Below are 20,737 nucleotides of genomic sequence, written 5' to 3' on the forward strand. Positions count from 1 at the left end.
AGGCCTGACAGCGAGGCCCCAGCAGGCACTGAGACGTGACCTGGCCTCACAAGGCGCCCCACCGGGCCTTTGCCTGGGTGTGCTTGCTGCCTGGGATGCCCTTTCCCCTTACCTGGCCCCTTTCCCAAAGCAGCTGCCCCATGGGTTTAAGGTGCCCTGCCTGGTGTCATAAATAAGCCAAAGATGGTCTCAAGGTTGCTTATTTCTTTATAGCCAACTGAGGCCCGTAGACCCTTTAGCTCAAAAGCCCACTGCACCAAACTCAGATGCCTTTAAATAGAGCCCAAATAAGCAGATGTTTAGCCACGTGGAGTCTGCTGGCTTTGCACCCCTGGTGAAACTGCACCCGCATCTCCCAGCCGGAGATAAGCTCTAGGGCTGTAAAGACCCCAAGCCGCTACTGCCCTTCGGAGCTCTGGGACCCAGAAACGCCCCACTGTGCCACCCAGCGACATCGCCTCGACGCACATGACCCATTTCCAGTCTCCCTCTGGAGGGTCTTCTGTCTTGAGGGACGCTTACCTCCTACCTCTGCCCCTGCAAACCTCACAAAATGATACTTAAAAAATGCTCACTGCATGTGACTGTCACTGGGTGGCCGTCAGCTAACCCCATGCGCATCTCAGAATGGGTCTTTGGGGCACCCAAGGACTCACCCATAAGCCCCATTGCTGATGAGTTTGATGGTCTCAAAGTCATTCTCACACGGCTTTCTCCGTGCTGGGCCAACCAAGGCACGGCTCTGGGGAGGCACAGAAGGGTCAGGCTCCTGCCCCACTACGGAGCAGGCTTAGTTTCTCCCGCTCTCAGGTTCCAACCACCAGTCCTGACACCGGACGCTACTCCTTCCTCCAAACTTCTCAAATGCAGCTTCTGCATCCTTCTTCCAGGAAACTCCTACACATCCTTCAGCTGCCCCTCCGAGGCCCACTCCAGCCCTGCCCTGCCCAGCCTCCTCAGTGGGCAGTCTCACTTATTCTTGCCTTTCCCTGAAAGTCACAGGCTTTTATTAAACATCCCAGGAGCCTCAGCCCCTCCCATGGCCATCTGATCTACTATGAAAAGGACAGGACAGGTGGGAGTAGGGGGGTGCTAAAGTTCTGTGACTTACCTCTGGGGATGCAGGTGCTGGGGGCTGTCTATCATCAAGGTGACTCAGAGGTACCACCTCTGCAAGTTGAAGGAGGAACCTCAAATCAGGGCCCCCATGCACTGTCCTTCCATCACCCAGAGATTCCCAAGGCCTCCAGGGCTCATCCTGGGCTGGGGATCCGGTGCCTCCCCTGACCAGCTCACCATCATTGAGCCCCTTCTGCAACCAGGTCTTGGCCAAACCCAGGAGGCCAGAGTAAGCAATGACTGAGGAACTTTCCAGGAAAGGCCGGTGGGAAGCCCAGGCTCCGACTGTCAGTCATCATCCTGCCTCCGAGCTTCTGGGCTGGGAACATGAGCCCTCTGGGTCTTGACCCCTAACATCCCTCTCAGCTCAGGGCATGGCCCGCTATTTTCTGGCCCCAGGGCTTGGCAGAGGGACAGCCCGGAATAAGCAGTCAGTAAACGTGAGCCGTGCTGGTGGCAATGAAAACAAGTGTCTCATGGCCACAGAGTAAGGCTGGATGCGAAGGCAGAGTCTTAGGGGAGAGGGAGGCCTGTGTTCAAATCTATCCCGCCCACTCTCAGCAGGTCCCCCCCAGAGTGCTGGGCAGACAACCCGCCCCCACAGTCTCAGTCACCACCTGTCCAGGCACTTCCTGCTTCCTCTGACACCCGGGCCCACCCACGGTGCCACCTGCATTATCTTTACAGGACAGGCAGCAAGACGGCTGCGTTCGCATCGCCTCTTGCCAGAGCCTCTTAACCACCCTGTGGCCACGCCAGGTCCAGGTCCGAGGCTCCCCTAGCACCGCACCTTGGCTGCCCCATCTCTGATGTTCGGGGTTTTCTTACTGGACTGGTGGTGAGCTGCCCTGACTCCAAGTCCCCCTCCTGGGCCACAGTGAGACGAGACTGGAGAAGTGCTTTGGAAACGTGTGGGACAACAGGAATGACACTCTAATAATGTCCTCCTGGCACCCCGGCCAGCTCAACTTGGCACTTGAGGCTCCAAGGCCCTGGCAGACCAGGGCATCTGCCTCGCAGCCACCTGACCCCAGAGTCCTGGGCACTTTTCCTGTAGCGGGCCCAGCAGGTGGCTGAGGGCAGGGCCAGACAGGAAGGACGATGTGGGGGCTCCGGAGTCAGATGGGTACGGGTACAAATCCCAACTAGACCCTGGGCTCTCCTCAGTTTGCTCTTTCTGTCCTGTCCCCACACCAGCTCACCCTCAAGGGGGTCCTTAGCCAGGCCCAGCTGCCCGATGATATACTGTGGCAGGTCCGTCTTGATGCCCTGGCCCTCACGGGCCTGGCCCTCAGCAGCCTCCAGCAGGTGGTAAAACTCCTCAGGGTCAAACTCCTACGGGTAAAGAGGAGCTGGTCAACTGGGGCTTGGTTCTCCCCCTATGCCTCTGCACATGCTGCTCCGTCTGCGGCACCCTCACAGATGGCTCCAACTTTTGCCCTGGGTCTCAGCTTCTGGCCCCAGTTGGGGGAAGGAAGCCCATCCCAGCCTGGCAGCACCCCACGGGAACTGTCTCATGAATCTCAGGACTGTAGCGGACCGAGGCTCAGCTCTGGCAGGACCCAACACCCAGCTGTACGTGGAGACTCACCAGGCACTCAAGAAGTCTCGCTGGCCTCGAGATGATGATCAGCAGCTTGCGGACAAGCTGGACAATGAAGCTGACCTCCTCACTGTCCGAGCGCTCATGGGCCTGGGGGCAGGGGGGCAGCGGTGTCACCATAGGCCTTGGGCCTTGCCCTGCCTGGCCTGGGGACACCATGCCCCAACACCACGCACGTCTTGCAACAGCCTCTCTAGCTTCTCCTGCATCTCCAGGAAATAGCGGGAAGTGACGAGTGCCTCTCCAGACTTGGCCAGGCAGTCGCGGGCCAGCTCGACAATCTGGTGGTGGATGAAGCCCAGGACGCCATCGGCTAGTGCCAGCCGGGCGCCAGGAGCAAAGGCAGACAGGAACTCCTGCAGACGGCCCTCCATCTGTGCTGTGGCCTGGGGCGGGGGGATGAGATGGGGGTGACTTGGTCACTGGATGGGGCTGGGGAATGACATGCACATTTGGGGCCAGGAGAGATAGTTGGGGGGGGAGGAAATGTGACCTACGGGTGTGGGGTGGGGAACTGGATGGGAAAAAGCGACATGCCTAGATGGAGGGGGTTTAGGGCAGACAGGGAAAGTCAGGACATGGGTCCAGGGCAGGGATGCAGCCGAGAAGACACAGTGCATGGATGGATGGCAATGTGGAGACGAGTCAGGGCCAGTCCAGCTGCCCCGGACTGCCCACCTTGGGGAACCTCTCCCGGTACACGTGATTCATCATGATAATCTCGTTGTCGAAGTTTCCTGTTGTGCGACCCGGGCTGAAAGGGGGACAGTTGGCGTGTGACATGGGACTCAAGACCCAGCCCAGGGGAGGGCTAAGGGTCAGGGCCAGAGGGGTCACCATGCAGAGGCAAATCCAGCCCGGGGAGCAGCTGGGGCTGGGGCCAGGGATCAAGTCCTACCTGAGGCTGCGGGAGCGGGGGCGAAGGCGGGGTGAACGGTGGCTGCCCTCCTCGTCAGCCACACTCTCTGAGCTGCGGAAATGCTTGGACAGGAAGTGGAGTTCGTCTGGCGTCGGCTGGAAAGGAAGCTGGTGGAGGTGCTCCCGCGAGGATGAGTTCGACTGGCAAGGGGGGGTTATCAGAGCCACAGGTTCACGGTCAGCGCCACAGCCAGGACCCCAGCATTACCCATCAAGGCCTAGCGTGCGTGCTGGTCATCAGATGGTAACACTCTCTTGCCTGGCTCTTTCGCACCCCTTAAAACCCCAGCTCTGATGCCCTCTCCTTCGGGAAGCCCTCCCTGCCTGTTCCCTTAGGCAGCCCTAAGACTCAACTGGGCTGGGGACGTCTGTGTCCCCCAAATGGGGGACTCCTTGGGGCTGACGCTGGGTCCTCTCAGGGACCCCCATGTTGCCCAGAATGGGGCATGGAAGGGGCAGCTAGGATTTGTGATGACCAAACAACTATCCAATACCTTGATAAAAACCAAAGACCCGTCCCACCCCACCTCGCACCCGCCTGTCTGCTTGCCAAGGTGGGACTGTGGGTACCGAGACGGTGGAGCTGGGCGTGTTGGTTCCATAGCCAGAAGATGGGAGAGACGCAAGGGACCATCTTCTGCCGTCAGCCCTGGAGAGGAGAACCGGGGAAGTTGGAATAGAGGCATGGCCTCTGTGGTGCGTGTGGATTTTGGGCAGACACCGTGGCTGGCAGGTTCTGGCCCGGGTGAAGGCAGTACCTTCTGGAAGGCCGAGAACAGGGATGCAGGGTGAGCAAACCCACTGCTCATTTTCTCCTTGTTCTTCAGATGCCTCCTCCGCAAGTCCTCCCTGACCCCAACTGCCGGTGCATCCCCCACCAAAGCTGTGACCTCGGAGTTGAGGCTGCTGGGGTACACGCCGGCTGCTCCCACCAGACTGAGGAATCCCTGAGCTTCAAAGCGCAGCCTCCCATTCCTCAGGCCCCAGCATCACTCATGGCACATAGCAGGCTCTCAATAAGTGTTATTGAATGAGTAGATGTTTAAGAGCCTGGTGCACCATAGTGCCTCCATCAGATCTTGTTGAGTGAATTAATGACTTTTAGTGAATTAATGACTCTTAGATCAGATCTTGTTGAGTGAATTAATGACTTTTAGTGAATTAATGACTCTTAGATCAGATCTTGTTGAGTGAATTAATGACTTTTAGTGAATTAATGACTCTTAGACTGGGCAGTATCCCCTCCTCTTCCCCAAGGAGCTCCTTGAAATTACCTGTCTATGCAGGGAATGTGGCTGCAGAACGCCGTATGTTTGCCAGGGGCAGAAGCCAGAGGGAGAGCCCGCCGCAGGGTAGGGGCCAGGGAGGGGAAGAGGCAAATGAGGAGACAGGCCCAGCCAGCCACCAAACGCATGCTCCTGCCAGTGCCCTTGGCAGTCATGCCGACACCATCCCCCAAAGTTGAGGACCACTCACCTCCGGGCAAACGGGAAGTTGACAGCAGATGTAGCCGAAAAGTTCCGAGGGCTATCCAGGGGGCTGTTGCCTGCTGAGGAGGAGACAGGGCAAACTGAGTCAGCAGAGGTGGAGACAGGACCCAGCACCCACCTGCTCTCTCCCACACTTACCCGTTGGGACTGACAGTGGTGACAGCGGCCGGGAAAGGGTCGGTGAGGGCGTTCCTACCGTCAGGCTTTTGCGGCTCCCGCTGCGGCAGCTGTTAGGGGGTGGGCACGAGGTCAGGCGCTGTGGCTGACTTTGGGGCAGAATGGGAGGCTGGGTACAAACATCCTACCCCACCCCTCATCACACTCCTTGACTGGCCTAAGCCCATTTGAAGCCTAGAGGGGAGTCCTATTTGACAAATACTACCTATTATTAAAACGATTATTGGTATCATCAGTGGTGGCATGAAGCACTTCCAGCCTCCTGGTGGACACTGCATGTAGGCAGGAGCCCCTTCCCAGGCTTCTGTGTTCACAGTCCCACCACCAGGCCTCTGCCCATGCCATGACTACTGCCAGGGGCACTGGCAGATAAGGCACAGGAGCTCGGAGCCCATAGGTGGGCTGAGGCAGGCCTCCACTCCATTCCATGCACCCTTTGCCAGGGCCATTAGGAAATCTCTTGGCAACCCCCTCCCCAAGATGCCCCCAAAATGCCAATTGACCCTTAAAAACCCTAGAATCAGCATCTTGCACAGTTTGGTTCTGTCCTTCCTGTTCTACCAAACTTGTGCCTGTGCATTTCCCTCCCTTCATCCCAGCTTCCTCCTGGCTGCCAGATCCATGAGCCAGGCTGCCCCCGGCCCTGTGCAGCCTCCCTAACCTGCACCTTCGCCCCAGCCCCCACCCTGGCAGAGAGAAATTGGGAGCGACACCATCCCCCGCACCCCCACAAGAGCAGTCGCCCAGCAACGGCTCTGCTAGCTTGACAAGTGCATCAGCCCACATACCCTGAGCCGCCAACGCAGCTCAGCCATGCAGGGAAGGAGATGAAACCTCAGGGCCTCAAGGAACCCTGGAATGGTGTCTCAGGAGGAAAGCACAGTGCAGGCCAAGGCATGGGAGAGACCGAGGCGACAAGACAGGCAGGGAGGAGGGGCCCAGCCTGTCCATGGGTCCATGTGCAGCTGCCCCTCTAAGCCTCAGTTTCCCCATCGGAATACTTTGCAAGGTGCTGGGAAGGTTCCATGGATTCCATACACAGTTGTCAGCTTTGGGCCTGACACTGGGTAAACTGTGGCAGGTACAAATACTGTGTCTCCCCGTAATGCTCACAGAATCTGGTGCACACACATTCGGAGAGCAGGCAATGCCTCCCCAGCAAATTAAGCCACCATTTGTCAATCCCAACAAGCCCAGAGATGGGAGAGACCAGCTGCACCCATTTCCTGGCCCAGGAAACTGAGGCCACAGATGTCAACAGCCACAGGTACTGTCCTCAAGTCTGAGGTACAGAAGCAAAAGTGAAACCCACAGGTTCCTGCAAAACTTCCTGTCAACCCCTCTCCCCAACACACACACCCATCAGTACCACATCCTCTCCCAGCCTGTCACCTGGATCCTCGACTCCAGGCTGCTCCCAACCATATCATTTGTCAGCTCCAACAGCATTTGGGAAAAACTTGGCTGCTTCCCTCTTGCTCCCAGGCGTGGCTTTTTTGAAAGCATAGCCAAATTGAGGTCTCAACTGGGAATTGGGCATCATCTGTTTACTTCCTGAGCACTTATTGAGCACCATTATTTGCTCAGCCCTCCCCGGAGGAGGCCCAGGACCCTGAGAAGGTGCTGAACTGTTCAACAGTCACCCATGTGGAACAACAGAGGATGAGAATGTGGCAGCACATGGGGGACTGAGGCCAGCTGACTGTACCTGATCCCTGAGGCACCCATAAGCCCTCTGTGACTCCCCAAGATCTGGGAGAAGAGTATAAGCCCTGGAATTAGCATTTGAGGTCCTTCAGCAGCTGGTCCCACCATCCAGCCCTTTGCCTATGCTCCCCTCTGGGAATTCCCAGACCCAGCACCAATGAAACACCCAAGCACAGAGAGATTAAGGGACTGCCTAGAGTCACACAGCCTGTCATTGGCTGAGCTGAAATTTGAACCCAAGACAGTAAAGCCCTCAGTCCTCACTTGGCTTCTCTGTTTTTCAGAAAGGGAAACTGAGAGTCCAAGGGAAGCTAGGCTTTATTTAGGGTTAAACCCAGTGGTTTATGCTACCGACACCCCCACCTGCATGCCAGCCTCGTGCAATTATTTGCTTCTGGGCCAACGTTTCTGCTGACTGGGCCCCAGGGGCAGGCTAGCCTCAGTTTTTCCAAGAAGCTCCCCCAACGTCCGCCCCGGGTTCGAATCCTAACTCAAGTCCCAATTCTCTGCTGCCTCTTTCACCACCCTAGCTGTACCCGTGGCGTATAGACCCACTAGTCCGGGTAACCAGGGGCGAAAAGAGGGTATCTGGGACACCAGCAGCTACTTCGATCCCAAAGTGTCCTCTCCCTTCCCCCTATCGCCGAACTCACTGGCCCTCTCCACGCCGCTGGGACACGCTTCTAGCAACTCGTGTCTGCTCGGCCTCCAGGCGCGCCTTTGCCAGCACTGTGCCGCCTACCTCTTGGAGCGCTGCAGCAACGCGCCCTTGGCCAGGCGGCTCCGGTGGCCTGGCGCCGCCACCGCCGTCCAGTAGCTGGGGTCAGACATGCTCCTTCTCTTTGTGCCGCGCCGCCGCCCGCGGCCCGGGAGGCGCTGGGGCGCAGCCGGCGGCGGCGGGGCGCGAACCTCCGCGGCCAGAGAAGCCCCGGGAGCTCGGCGGAGCGGGCGGCTGGGGGCGCGCCGCGGGGCTGGGGATGGGGGCGCGAGGAGGAAGCACGCACTCCCAGGCGCGCGGCGGGGGCGGGGCCTGGCGGGGCCTGGCGGGGCGGGGCGAGCGACGCGGAAGCGCGGCAGGAGGATCCGCCTGTCGGAGTGGGCGGCCAGTTACCAGGGCCGCGGGCGGCGGGGCGGGGCGTTACCACGGTCGAGGGCGGCGGAGGCGGGGCGTTGGCGGCACCAGGATGTCTGGAGGTGAACTTGGCTCCCTTCCCTCTAAACGTCAATCAGATCACGTCCCCCTTTCCCTCTCTCCCGCGGCGCTAATCGCGTCTGCGTGCGGCATTCAAGACCCATCCAGAGGCCTGGCCTAGCTCACGCTACCGCGCCCACACTGGCTCCACTTGTTAGACTGTTTCCTACCTAGCAAAATCCACCGTCCTCTCCCTCAGAGGGATCCCTCCTTCCCTTCTCTTGTGTCTGTCTGGCTCTGCCACCCCAGGCTTGGGCTCCTTGGGGTCCCAGCACTGAACTGGCACAGAGGGCCAACCGAGTCAGAACACCCAACATGCTCTGCCTGTGTGGTGGGCCAGGAGCCTGGCTCATCAGGAATCAGACACCCGATTTAACTTCTCAAGCCTGTCTTCTCAAGTGCAGAATGGGAGGGAAACTGGGCTACCTCGAGGATTACAAGAGTTAGATGTCAGGTGGTGCCTACAACAGTGTCCTGTAAACGTTTTATGAATGTTAGCATTAGGCTAAATTCCCGGCCTGTTTCTGCGGCTACACGTGTCACCTCCTGTAAATGGAATAAAATTAGAGACAGAAAGTGCTTGGGGTACAGTGGGCATTCACCACGGAGGGAGGAATGTCTCACGCAGTGGGCAGTGAATTAAAACCATCTCCTCTCCTGATGGCTCCAGGAAGTCAGGGACGGTGACTGATGGTCACAGACCACATATTACTTTAGGAACCAGCCCATGCCTGATACTGGAACCCAGACCCCACATCTGAGGAGTCTAAGACATGGAGGGGTCCTGTTGCTGGTATGTAACCCTCATTCTACCCATTCCTCTTGCCACCAGTTTTGCTTCTCAAGTCTCAGCCTTCCCACCCTGTCCTTTCCAGCGCGGAGTCACACTCAGGTACCTACTGTGTCTCCCCAAGAATGGCCTCCAGGACCCCAGGCCCGAGGTTCAAACACCCTTATCTGGCCATCATTCACTCCACAAACATTTGTTGAGTACTCTGTGCTGACTCCTGGGGAAATAGTAGGAACCAGGTCACAAATAACTCCTGCCCTTAGGGGCCCCCAGTCTGGTGGGGGAGGCAGAGAGTGAACAGGAAACAATGACATGAACAAGGTAATTTCAAACACTTACATTGAGGAAAGAACAGAGTGGGTAACACTGGCAAAGGACAAGGACAACTTTAGCTCGGAGGCCTCTCTGAGGAGGTGATAGTCCAGCCAGTCAACACACTGAGAAGGAAGGGGAACCGGCCATGGAGAAAGAGTATCCCAGGCAGTGGGCACAGCTTATACAAAGGCCCTGAAACAGGGCTGAGGGGAATATGCCAACAGGGCTGAACCTTTTGGGCTCCACAGAGTACAGGTTTACAGCAGGAACAAGGGGCAGGAGTGGAGGTGGTAGGAGACCAGTGAGGGGGCTGTGCCAGGGTCTGGAAGGGTGCCAGAGGCCTGGACCAGGGTAGAGCTGTGGAGAAGAGTGGGTATAGATCCTCGACTTGTTTAAAGGCCAAAGGACAAGCCTTGCTGTGGGGCCAGATATGGAGAAAAGGATGGGAGTGGTCACCTATGACCCTCAGGTATTCAGCCTAATACACATGAGGGGGACAGAGCCACTGTGTGGGGGTAATGCAATGTCCCAGAGGTCTGGGGACCCAAATGGGGTAGGAGGCATGGTCCCGTGTCACCATTTGCTGACATACTGTGCCCATGAACCACCCCCTACATGTGTGGTAGGAGGGACATTTCTGCACAGTTAGTAAAGGAGCTGTCCCTCATCCCCAGCTGTGGCCACACCCTGCAACGCCTACATGCCCCCATCACGCCCACCGCACTGGCATCCCCAGCAGCTGTTTCTCCTACGCCCATCTGGCCTGTTGCCTCCTCTGCAGAACAGGGCTGTAGCTAACAATTCAGAGGGCCTCTGGCCAAGGCAAAGGACTCCCAGAAAGCTTGGCTGAGCCACTGACCTCTAGTGCCAGCCCACTGCCCACCAGATCACACCCTTGCCTTTCTCACACACCTTCTGTGGCTCCTCAATGCTTTTACAGCAAAATTCCTGGGTGAATCCCACTCCCAGGGCTTGGATCCCAACCCTGTCTGTGACTCGGGCTTTGCCTCTCTGCTTATGCTAGTGATCTTAACTGGCAAAGCCTCAAGTGGGTGTACAGATCCATACTTCCAACCCCTTGTTGGTCTGACCACCCCATCCTTTCCCACCTACCCATGTGTGCCCACACTCCTCCCAAACCCATAACCTGTGTGGCTCTTGTGTCCTCAGGAGAAAATTCCAAATTCTTCCTGTCCTTGGCATTCAAGGCCCCCAAAGAAATTGTTGGCCCCCATGTCTGCAAGGGTCCATCTCACCTTCTTCAACACCCCCAACACCACTAGCACAGGCAGAGCCCTCCCACCTACTTCCCATTTGTCCATGCCACAAGCATTAACTGAGCACCAGCTGTATTCCGGCCTTGCCCTGAGGATACAGGATGACCAGGACAGATATGGTCCTCAAGGGGCTCCCAAACCTCTGGGTGAGCAAAACAACCCAATAATCACACAGACATGTGGAAATCATGCCATGATGGGGTCCCAGTGAGAGAAATGGACAGGTATAATGATATAATGGGTCTGGGGGGTCCTGAATAGGGGAGGTCAAGGAAAGCTTCTTATCTAAGGGCTTGATAGGGACTTAACAAATTTAAAAAGGATGAAATGAAGCTCTGGGCAGAGGAGGCAGCAAGTGTAAAGGTCCTGAGGCTGGACCAGTTTATGTTCTGTCAGTCCAGGAAGCTATATGGCTACAGTCGGGTAAGCGATGGGGAGATGGATAGGAGGAGACGGGGTGGTTACAGGAGCCAGACCCACAGCGTGTTGGAGGCTGAGGGGACAAATGTGGGCTTCTTCCCAGAGCTTGGAGCTGGGAGGCAGGGACCCGTTTCCTTGCCTGGCCCAAGGCGATGTGGCTCTGCTGCCCCCTGGTGGCGAGTGTGGGGACCCAGGGGCCTCAGCTAGGGCCCCAAACTCTGCATCCATTTCCTCCTAGTAAAACTGGCAAAGCGACTCTCAACAGGTCCCCTCCTCATCCTGGGGTTGAGCCCAACCACTCGGAGTCGGATCCGGCCTGATGCTGTCTCCCAGGGCGCCTCTGGACAACAAACTTGAGGCCCCAAGTTTCCTCCTCTACTAAAGGAGGGCTACAGCAGTCCCTGCCTCCCACTGGACAGACCTGGTCCAGGTCTCACCATCACCTACCCGGGTGTTGCACTAGCCACCTCCTTGTCCCCACCACCTCCATTCTGTTCCCTGTGCCAGCAGACCTTTGTTCCCCCAAGGGAGCCATAAGAGACTTTAAAAAAAAACCGCAGGCCTGCCTCAGGATCTGTGCATGTGCAGTTCTCTGCCTGGAGCCTCTCTTCCCCTGGCCCCGCCCAGGCCTTGGCTCAAGAGCAACCTACCCCAAGAGGTCCCCTTGTGAATGTATCTTGGTAGTCCATTCACTTGATGGTTGCCCACCTCTCACTGAGAGCCCCATGAGGGAAGAACTGTGTTCTTAGCACTTGGTACTCAGTAGGTGCCTATTTAATGAAGCTCTGTCCCTGTTGCCTAGCACCCAGTGTGGTCTTCAAATTGTTCTCTTTTCTCCCCATTAAAGGACTGTGGGAAGAGTCTGGGCAGCTCATTCATACTAAGATGTAAACAACTGATACATCTATCCCTTCCTGAACTTTTGACCAAGCTGTTCAAGGAGCAGCTCATATTAACCCTGGTTTCCCAGTTGTATGGGGGCAGGACACTGAGAACCACCCATCAAAGGGTGGCTCAAGCCCTCAAGGCTCTGGTAGCCGGGCTGGCCTTGATACCTGGCCCCCAGACATACTAATAAACTGGGAGAATTGGCCTCTCCTCTCTGAGCCTCAGTTTCCACAGCTGGGAAATGGGGCGAGAAAGGGTGCCTTGCTCCCAGGGCTGCTAAAAGTTGGGGGGGGCGGTGTACAGAAGGCACATGGTATAGAATCGGCACCCCCTCAGGCTGGTTCCTTTCTTCCTGCGCCAGTCTGCTGGGTTGAGCTCAGTGAGTTGGGATCTTATGATGTGGACTCTCAGCCCGTGGTGTGTGTGCATTCCCAGGGAGGAGCTTTCTGGAGAGCTGACCTGGGTGTGGGGAGGGTCCCTGAGGTCACAGCCTGGGAGGCCAGGCTGATTCAGCAGGGAGGGTGCTGAGCAGGCTGGGAACCCAACACCTGTCTTAGGGATGTCCTTGGGCAACAGCTCAAGTTCCGACCTCGCCTTGGCAACCTGTCGAACAGGGGACCTGCTAACTATGGCTAAAAATGTAATTTCCCCATCACAGCCCTAGTGCGATCACAGCACCATTCTATGGAGAGGTAAACCGAGGCCCAGAGTGGTTACATCACTAGCCCACAGTACCTTGTGGAGAGAGCCGGGTCTGCGCAGCTTCCAGGGGTCTGGGGTGGCAGGCCAATGTCCAAGCCCCGCCCCTGCAGGCTGTCACTTACCTCCAGGGATGCAGGCCCAGCGAGGGGCTGCAAGGGCTGCAGGGGCTGCTGGGGCTCAGCAAGGACGGGCTCTGGCTGCTTGGAGACAGACTGAAAAGAAAGAGGCCGGGGACGGTGAACCTGACAGTGGCCCCTGCGCATGGTCCAATCCAAAGACCAGACCAGGGCTGCGGTTCCCTTAGGGAGAAGCGGCCCAAGGCACAGGATTCTGGGTCTCTCGCAGGCCGCGGGGGCGGGGCCAGACTGATGACCCGGGAGGGCTCCTCAGAGGCGGCGGTACGAACAGAGATGCAGCAAAGGGCAGCTGTCAGCTTCCCTCTTCCCCACAATTCCCCCCACCTTCCCCAGCCAAGCACTCACTCGAGGGTTAGCGCCGGGATGTGCAGTTTGTCCCGGCGGGACTTCATACCGAGGCCGGGGCCACGTCTACGTGGCCAGGTTCAGACGCCCCCTTCGTGGCCCCAAAGCCCCGATCGTGGCGCGATCCGACAGACGCGAACGTGGGGACAGCACGTCAGGCTGGCGCGGCGCGAGAGGCGGACGCGGTGCGGAGGCTGGGCCGCCGGGGGGCGGGGGGCGGGCTCTCTCCGCCTCGGGGCGGGACTCGGAGCCCTGCACCTGCGCGCGGGCCGGCCCGGCCCGGCGGGCGAGGTTGAGTTGCGGGAGGCAGCAGCAGCCGGTGCGACCCTCTGCCCCGCAGGGACGCCGAGGCTGCCTGGTCCTTTCGGGCACCCCGGCTGCGTGGCCCGAAAGGAAGGGCGGTCACTGTCTCCTCGGCCAGAATTATTGCTCCATCGTCTGGCCGCGTCCCGCCTGGCTTCTTCCTGGCCTCTGCCCTCTGCCTGCCCTGGGGGTCTTCCGGATCCCGGATCTGAGCGCACCCGCCCCTAACCCCAGCCCAGCCGCTCCGCTCGGCGACCGTGGCCCTTCGCGGCGGGTCTCGGCATTCCGGAGCTCACCGGAGGCTCCTGCTACGCCTTTAGGCCTTCGCTCCATCAGTTCCCTCAGCCAGGGGCGTTGTCCCCCTCACCCACATCCGAGTTCAGCCCCCATCGGCCCCTCCTCCACGAAGCCGTGCCTACACAGACCCAGGGCGCATCGAGGCCCCCCCACTCCTGCCCAGCCCGGACCTCTAGGGTCTGGGCTGTCTGCCTTAGGCCCCCTGGAAAACCAAAATCACGCACACGGCAGGTGGCAGAGAGCAGATCATCCTCAGGGTGTTTTTGTCCTCGTTCTACCCCGTGGCCCGGGACTTTGCCTTTCGTGGGCCCTACTGATTCACTGTCCACCACCCCGCCCCAGCCTGGGCAAAGCCCGGGAACAGTGCGGGCGATCAAAATGCAAGCCCCGCCCCCACTGGGGCCCTCACGCCCCTCCCACCAGCTGCACCATCCCCAGTCAGAGATTAGATGGTCTGGGCTTGGGGGCCACTCTGATCCCACCCCCTCCAGCAGATTTAAAACTCTCATCCAGACCCCAGGACATCCCCCTTCTCTCCCCACTCCACCTCGTCTGTGCTCACTTCACTCCAGCAGAGCTACCCCTGTCTCCATGCTGTTCTTCCAATACCAAGCTGGTTCAAACCACAGGACCTTTGCCCATGTCCTTCTTTCTGCTGGAATGCTTCCCCCAGACTTTCTCCCTGACCTTTTCCAACTCTTAGAGATCTGGGTTCAAATGTCACCTCCTCCAAGAGGCCCCACATTTTCAGGACTAAAGCCACCCCACCTTCCGTCTTTCTGTTTCATTTCACCCTATGCATAATATTACATTCCCATCACTCTTCCCAGAGATGGCCTTGGCTGTATGCCCTGTGCCTGTGCAGAATAAGAGCACACAGTAGGCTCTCAAAAATAAATCTGAGTGAGTGCTTTCACTGATGGGTAAGAGAATTCCCACCCCCAACTCAGGCAGACTCAGTTCCCAAAGAGGGGATGTCTGCACTGACACACCTCCAGACCACGAACACAAGGCAAACCCCTCCCCAACCTGGCCTTTCCCTGTCAGTAAACTGGCAAAGGTGTTGAACAAAATGTTCTCTGAGCTTTTGGGATCCCAAAATGGCAACCTACAGGAATGCTAACATGACCCTGAAGGACACAATTTCCTACCCATGTTTCCTGAGAGTGAGCTCCCCATTCTGGGAGTCATACAAACTGGTCCCAGGGTTCTGGGTTGCAATTCTATAATGTGGACTCTGGACACCAGACAAGTTTTCCCTCTTTGGTGCTGGGTGCCCTTGAGTCAGTGATACAACATGCCTGCACCTCAGTTTCCTCACTTGCAGCTTGACATAGGCCTCCCAACCTGTGAGACTTTGCCAACACCAGGGGCAGGATCAAGGTGGGCAGCTTTGTTGTAAATATTAAATAACTTCACAATTCAGAGGCAGCCGCTGCTGAAATATCTGTGCCCAGGACCCCAAGGCTCCTCCCCGCTGACAGGCCCTAGGTAAACTCACCCACGTCCACGGCGCGGCAGGCTCAGCTCCTTCTGAAATGAGATGAAAACAGGGGTCATTTCCAAGGAGACAAGCCCTTCACACCCCTGGTCTTCCCAGTTGCCCCATTGCTTACCCTGGTCCAGCCAATGCCTCTTTTCTGCTCATTCCCCATACTGGGCTCAGCACTGCCTCAAGGCCTTTATGCCAGCTGTGTCCCCTGCCAGGACCACCTTCTTTTTCCTCAGTGCTAGTTAATTGCAACTCATCCTTTAGGTCTCAGCTTAAAGCACCCTTCCTCCTGTCAGTCCTTCCAGATACCCAATCTACCTCCCTGCTGGGCTCATAGTCTACTTAAATGGAAAGCAATTTTATTATTTAAGATAACAAATTAGTTATAATTAAAAAGAAATGGGTTAGTAGTGGCTAAACACTAATCATCTGTTGAGGAAAGGGAGATTCCTGAGTCATCCTCACCCTGCCCCCCACCAGATCTGAAAGCCATCCCCACTACCCCCCAGCCCTCCAGCCACCCTCTGCAAAGCCTATGCAAGTTTGGGTCCTGGGCACCTGTGGAGGTTTGGGGGGCCCTGACTGCTGACTCCCTGTTGTAGACTCTTTAAGAACTCAGCAAGCTGACCTGTACCAACCTTGCGTGCCCTCACCATATATAGGGTAAAAAGCAACTGTTCTTGGGGTCCACTGTGACACCACAGTCCACCCTCAAGTAAGGCTCACCCATGAGGGTTTAACTCCCAAAGGCCATGTTGCACAAATTTAGAATCTGGGGACACTCAGATCTACTATCTGTTCCTTTCTAGTTGTGGTACCTCCAACAAATGACTTGTATGCCTCACGGTTTTCCCATCTGTTTTGAAGGTAATCAGGAGAGTTCTGCGGTAATAATCATCAGCCATTATTACTGTTGCTGTGTTACTGTCGAGCTCAGCAAGGGTCTATGTGGACTATCATACCACCTGATAAATTTAACATTCGCAGAGCCGCTTACTGTGCACCAGGAGCAGGGGCCATTTTACAGGAAGGGAAACTGAGGCGCGGAGGGCAGCCAGCTTCCCCTGGCTCTTGGCAGAGAGAGGGAGGGAATCTAGGTCTCTGAACAGCCCTCCCCTCATCCCCACCCCCAACACATGCCAGGGCGGTCGCGTCAAGGACACAGGACTATTTTTACTTTGGTGGGCTCCAGGCTGCCCACTTCGGCAGTGGGGCGTTCGCCATGGCAACCAGTGACGCCATCAGCCCCCGCAGCCAACTGAGGGGGCCGGAAGCTGCTGAGCGCAGGACGCCAGTGCTGGGAGAGGTTGGCAGGGCCTCCCAGCAGCAGAAGAGAGTCCTCCGGAATGGGGCGCTGCCCCAAGGCCAGACCCCAGCTACCTTGAGCTCAGAAGACTGAGTGGTCCAAGCAGGTGAGGCTGACCTGCCACCCTAAGGTCTCCCTGTATGCTTGAATACCTTTGGAAATGCAGAGCTCACTACCATTCAGGGCAAAGGGTCATGGACCCAGGGACTACCATTTTCACCATTAGGGCCTCTTTCTGCCCCTTTCCAATTGTTATGGGATCTTATGCCTGCTCCCACCCTGCCCCTTTTCTCGAACCTGCAAAACAGGGAGCTGGGATTTGAACCTAGGGCTCTCCACTACACACACCCTTTCCTACTCCAGTCATTTTCCTTCTAAAGTCCTGACAGTTCTGGGTTCCCAGAATCCCACCCTGTCCTTCAACCTGGGCTGTGTGACCTCCACATCGACTTCACTGCTCTGTGCCTCAGTTTCCTTATTTGGAAACTGGCACAGTTACATAGGGTCCTGGAAGAAATCAAATACCAAGCTCAGGGCCTTGGTGCCAAGACAATGATTTTGTGAGGTTAATAATAACCACCAATTTAACCACACTTTTTAATTTGCTTCCACAATACAAAAAGATGTCAAGTGGCAGAGAGAGGTGAAGGAAGTTGGAGCCTCCTGCAAGGGCTCGGTGTAAAGCTGGGCCAACATGGAACTCTCCCAGTACCACCCCCGGACCCTCTGCTCCCTGTGCCATCTGCTTCTGCCTTCAGCCCCCTCTTTGCCAGCTGTTCTGCAGGGAGTGGCTCCCACATAGAAGGGGTAGGTGGGGGCTCTGACCCCCTGGAACCACCCTTAAAGACAGTATTTACGGTATCCTCTTCTGTGCTTGGCTGAGCTGACGGATGCTACCTCCCTGCCAGACACCTCAGCTCCACCCTGAAGAACCCTGAGTATGGAAGAGACAGCAGAGCATGGACACCCCCATACCAGAGGCATGGGGTGGGTGCCCAGAGGGAGATAAGGAGCTGGACGATGGGGAGCCCAGAGGCTTCCCAGAGGAAGATGTCAGGCTGGGCACGCAGGCTAGTGGGAAACACTAGGCCCCATGGGCACCAAGCTCCATGGAATGTAGGCAGCTAGAGAGAAGGGAGAGAGATGTTAGCAGGCCGTAGGACTTCCTGGAAGAGGAGAATGAGTGGAACTGGGCTGTGAAGATTCATGACAGACCTTCCAGGAAGCATCCCCAGAAGCAGCGTAGACCAAATCTAGACATAGGCTGTGGCCACCTACTCTGCCCTCGATGTTCTGTTTGGGGATCTGGTGTTTTAAAAGTCTGTAGTTCGTGAAGCAAAGATCCGAGTGGGAGAGGATGAAACTAATGATAAAACCAGAAGTAATAATCCTAGTAATAACAGCTCACGGTAACTGGTGCCTCAAATGCTACACAAGGAGACTGACCTTAACCCAAACCGGGATTGACCAGTCTCTACCTCTTGCCCTGACCCACAGCCAACCCAAACTGGTGGCCTACAGGGCCAGGCCAGGTCCTGTTTACGACCTCCCAGCACACAGCCAACTGTGTGCCCTACACTGCCACAATCAGATTGACCAGGAGACCCAGGGCTAGTGTCTGGACTGGCCAATCAGCACCAGACTCACGTCCCCTCCGCTTCCTCAAGCTTTTATGAATTGACTCTTTAACCTTCATCAAGGCTCAGCCTCCAAGATATCTGATTGGCTGTGATCAGCAGGCTGCCATCTGATTGGCTGGCCACGCTCCGGGTCTGTCAACTGGGCTCCAGTTGAGGGAGTGCGTGGTTAATGGCCAAACCCAGGCCCTCAACATCTTTGCACCCTGAGGCACCGCACCGGGTAGAATTCCAGCTCTCTGATTTCCGGGCTGTTAGTTTCCCTTTATGAGCCTCAGTTTTCCCTTAAGAAAAATAATATCTCTCCCACTGTTAGGAGAATTAAACGCATATACAGTGCTTAGCATTCATAGGTGCCCATTACTATGAATTGTTATTTATACTTAATTGTATTTTTAAAAAATTATTTTCATTGTCTCCTACTTGGTCCTTTACTTCAAGCATCTCCCCGGCTTTTGGCCCCCTCATCTTGCCCCCAACCAGCTCCAGAGGAGCCCTTCAAAGCCCTCAGATGAGAGGGCATGTCCTCCTCGGCTCCAACACCTTCCATAGTCCCCAATCACCCTAGGGAGAAAGTCGAACCTCTCCAAAATCGGCCCTGGCAGTCCTGGAAACAGACGGGTCCCCTCTCACACCCCAAGCTCAAGCGCTAAGAAATGGCTTCTGTTACCCATACAGCACACACGGCTGCATGTCTTTGTACCTTTGCACATGCTGTGCCTTCTGCCAGAATGCTCTCACCCATCTGGGCAATCCCTATTCGTGTGTCTCCGCCCCCATGGATGGAGGTCAGCCAGTGTGGGGTTGGTCTGGAGGGGGAGCCGGACCTGCCTGGGTTCAAATTCTAACTCTTGCCACTTACAAGCTGTGACACCTGGACAGTGGCTATGCTTCTCTGAGACTCAGTTTCCCCTTTTGTATTCCGGGACTTGTCATCAGAATGGGCACCTCCTCTCATGAAACAGGCTCCACTTTCTGACGTCAGCAGCGCCCCCATTTGACTACTCGAAGGCGGTTTCTCTATTTTAAGAGGCCTTGGGCGGGGTTCGAGTCTAACTGGGGTTCTGGGCGGGACCGGTTTCCCAACAAACATCCCACTGTTCACAAGTCCTGCCCTGCCCCCTCCTCTATACCCAGGGGTCCCTCACTTCTGTCTCTAGCCTCCGCCCCGCCCTTCTGCTCCCTCACCCCCCGCCGCGCCCTCGGGGGTCTCTGCCCTGCAGCTCTGCCTGCACCCTCCCTGAAAACGCTCACCCCCAAACACAGGCGCTCCCCTTCACCTTCGGAAGAGTTCGCAGTCCTGCAGCCCGGGTTCAAGGTGCGCCTTCCCCTCCCTCGCAGCCTCAGTGCCCCACCCTATCCCCAGTCCTTTCTAGGTTCCAGCTGTGCTCAGACTCATTTCCCCAAACACCTCTGCACTGAGGCGACCCAGCAGCTAGCTCTTCGTTCAGGCGCCTTCTCCAGCTGTGCCTGAGCGTCCCCCATCACAGCTGGCTACTCCTCCGGGGGTCACTCACTGATACTCAGGCTGGGAGGTTCGGGAAGGCGGTTCCAGGGGGTGAGGAACAGACACTCAGATGTTTGTTGGGCAAACCATGAATCCCAGATTCCCCACCTGCAACCTGGTGACTTCTTAAGGGAGTGGTCTAAACCCAGAGGGAAACAGCTATATTGTCTTAATCCCCACTGCACAGATGGGGAAACTGAGGCACAGAGAGGTCAAAGGAGTCGTGGCCCCTTAGTGGATCCCAACGTAGGTCTCTGCTAGCCCTAACGCCCATGTTCTTACCTCCTCGTGGCGCGACCTCCTGAATGCAAACCCGCTGCCAGACTCAGAACAAAAGGGCTCTTACGGCGAACAGAGAAACTGAGGCCCACAGAAGCAAGCGTGCCTCCCGCCGCCTTCCCCCAACCCAGCCCCAGACCACACAACCAGCTGGCAGTGGCTTGTGCCCTGAGAGAACTGGTGAAGGGTGCCAAGATTGAATCCCTGCTGGGTGACCTCAAATCAGTGACTTTCTCAGACTCAGTTTTCTCATCTCGCAAATGGGCTCCTGGTCAGCCCCAACATCCCCTGCTGGCCTTAGGGCTGAGCTGAGACAGCGGCGGGGTGGCTGAGCGAAGACATGAGGCAGGTATTAATACCTATTAATTAATATTAATACATCACTAGTAATAGGGTTAATACAACAATGAACATATGGTGCGCGCTCAAAGGCTGCAGTTGCTCATATTATTAGAGCAGCTTGTGGGGAGGGGTGAAACCCTCAGCCCCTTTCTCCCACGCCAGCGCTTGGACCCTCAGTTTCCCTATATGTCAAATGGGGCATACCCCCTTCCCACCAGGCAAAAAGCACTTTGAGAAGCCAGGGGGCAGAGGAAGCGATCGGAGCGCCCCGCGGTTCGCCTCAGTTTCCCAGGCCCGCCGAAGCCCCGCCCCCAACATCCAGGCCGGGTCGACTCGGAGGAACCCTCTGCCCGCCCGCGCAGGGGCCTCACCTGGAGCCCGCGGCGCCGCAGGAGGCTCGACTCGTCCATGGCCCGCTAGTCCTTGCCCTGCGGGCAGCCCGCGCTCCGCCCCAGCCTCCCAGGCCCCGCCTCCCCATGCCATTGGCCAAGCCG

General features: G+C 56.9%; 1 protein-coding gene across 33 annotated transcripts in view; it reads right to left on the reverse strand.

Annotated features, from left to right (window-relative positions):
• MAST3 (microtubule associated serine/threonine kinase 3) overlaps positions 1-20,737 on the reverse strand; it is a 65,240-nt gene that overhangs the window by 13,781 nt on the left and 30,722 nt on the right. For 2 of the 33 annotated variants that reach the window (XM_073220089.1, XM_073220104.1), the window contains 12 exons: positions 15,182-15,213; positions 5,269-5,357; positions 5,117-5,189; positions 4,915-4,935; positions 4,175-4,289; positions 3,621-3,781; positions 3,401-3,476; positions 2,899-3,108; positions 2,711-2,812; positions 2,322-2,454; positions 1,112-1,170; positions 657-742 (listed from right to left, as the gene is read on the reverse strand). In XM_073220089.1, coding sequence (XP_073076190.1) covers positions 657-742; positions 1,112-1,170; positions 2,322-2,454; positions 2,711-2,812; positions 2,899-3,108; positions 3,401-3,476; positions 3,621-3,781; positions 4,175-4,289; positions 4,915-4,935; positions 5,117-5,189; positions 5,269-5,357; positions 15,182-15,213 — 1,157 coding nt within the window. Of the gene's footprint in view, positions 1-656; positions 743-1,111; positions 1,171-2,321; positions 2,455-2,710; positions 2,813-2,898; positions 3,109-3,400; positions 3,477-3,620; positions 3,782-4,174; positions 4,290-4,914; positions 4,936-5,116; positions 5,190-5,268; positions 5,358-5,512; positions 5,925-7,667; positions 8,057-12,631; positions 12,811-13,080; positions 13,277-15,181; positions 15,214-20,614; positions 20,725-20,737 lie in introns of those variants that run through there. The other 31 variants (XM_073220106.1, XM_073220105.1, XM_073220098.1 and 28 more) reach the window with 31 other exon arrangements.

Source organism: Manis javanica, chromosome 13, assembly GCF_040802235.1.
Source record: "Manis javanica isolate MJ-LG chromosome 13, MJ_LKY, whole genome shotgun sequence".
NCBI lineage: Eukaryota > Metazoa > Chordata > Mammalia > Pholidota > Manidae > Manis > Manis javanica.